The sequence below is a fragment of the Sphaeroforma arctica genome, assembly GCF_001186125.1.
Source record: "Sphaeroforma arctica JP610 unplaced genomic scaffold supercont1.684, whole genome shotgun sequence".
NCBI lineage: Eukaryota > Ichthyosporea > Ichthyophonida > Sphaeroforma > Sphaeroforma arctica.
In genome coordinates this window covers 34119-35428 of record NW_014039874.1, presented here as the reverse complement: position 1 = coordinate 35428, position 1310 = coordinate 34119, and the positions used below count along the sequence as shown (strand labels likewise).

Here is a 1310-nt window from a genome sequence, read left to right as displayed (position 1 = left end):
ATATATAATTAATATACTTGTCATACGTCTCAATATGCACGCTATATAGGGTCCGTCGGGTATGCGCAACAGTCGGTCACCCATTTACAGACCCAAAAGTGAACTGTTGCAGACGTCCCGGGATTGGTCTCCAGCACAAAGCCCCAAGTCACGGAACAACAAGTTCCAATTGCCCAACAAATCCAGCGAAAGCAGCAACAACAACAACAACAACAACAACGTCACGCGTAAACAGAGAAGTAATAGCACGAATAGATGGAGCGCTCTGGAGGATGCAGCGGATCTGGTGGGCGCAGAGGAGGATGCGGATGAGGGTAGTCTGAGCATGATGCTGACTCTTGCACGCACGCGCAGCGTAGACCACCAATCTGGGGGAAGGAATGTATTTGCTGCGGTATGTCTGCGTGATAACTTTTGGATGAGCGAGTATGTGTGTATATGTGCCTGTATAGGTGCGGTGTGTATGCGTTAAGGCCTATATTACGGTGCTAGTTATGGTTAGAACGCCCTACTGATGAATCACTGACACACACACACGCACGCACACATGCACACTCCCGTTCTGTCTGTATACGCCTACACCCCGAACACATCCTCGCCAGACGCTTGTACGCGCACACGCACACGCACAAACATCTGACACGCGCTAGCATAAGCTGAGATTTGGGCGGACAAGCAAGTATTCGTGTCCGGCTGTGAAGGAACCGCAACCTACCCGTTTGTGCACGACTTGCCTCTTCTTCCCCACATACATACCTAAGGATGCGCCATACAACAATAACTGTAATAACAGCACTAACAATACCATCAACCACAACTGAACAGCAGCCTTCTACCATACTCTATATATCTTAAACCACGTAGAGAAAGTGTTGTGGTACTCTCTACTGACCACTGGAATGTCTCTTTATACCTCTGCATGTGTACACAGGGGGGGCGTGCCAACCTCAAGCACACCAACAACACCAACCACATCAACACCACCAACACCAACAACAACAGCAACAGCACCAACCACATCAACGGTACACGCACCACACCCATCCGCAACAAACCACGCGCAGAAACGCTGGGATGGCGTAGTCCAGGCGCAGCTACACGCAGAGAAGAAGCGCTGGTGGCTTCACCAAAGGGAGTGAGAGACACCAGGCGGATTAAGAATGTTCTGAGCACGGACGCGTTGCCACAGCTCGCGAAAATGGCTATGGTGTGTGTGTGTGTGTGTGTGTGTGTGTGTGTGTGTGTGTGTGTGTGTGTGTGTGTGTGTGTGTGTGTGTGTGTGTAGTGTGTGTGTGTGTGTGTGTGTGTGT

The 1310-nt window shown here is 50.4% G+C and overlaps 1 protein-coding gene across 1 annotated transcript in view; it reads left to right on the top strand.

Annotated features, from left to right (window-relative positions):
• The window catches only part of SARC_08037 (hypothetical protein), a gene marked incomplete at both ends in the record, with an annotated part of 8333 nt that overhangs the window by 2380 nt on the left and 4643 nt on the right, over positions 1–1310 (top strand). Inside the window, 2 exons of the mRNA XM_014298003.1 lie at positions 50–394; positions 932–1211. Coding sequence (XP_014153478.1) covers positions 50–394; positions 932–1211 — 625 coding nt within the window. The remainder of the gene's footprint in view (positions 1–49; positions 395–931; positions 1212–1310) is intronic.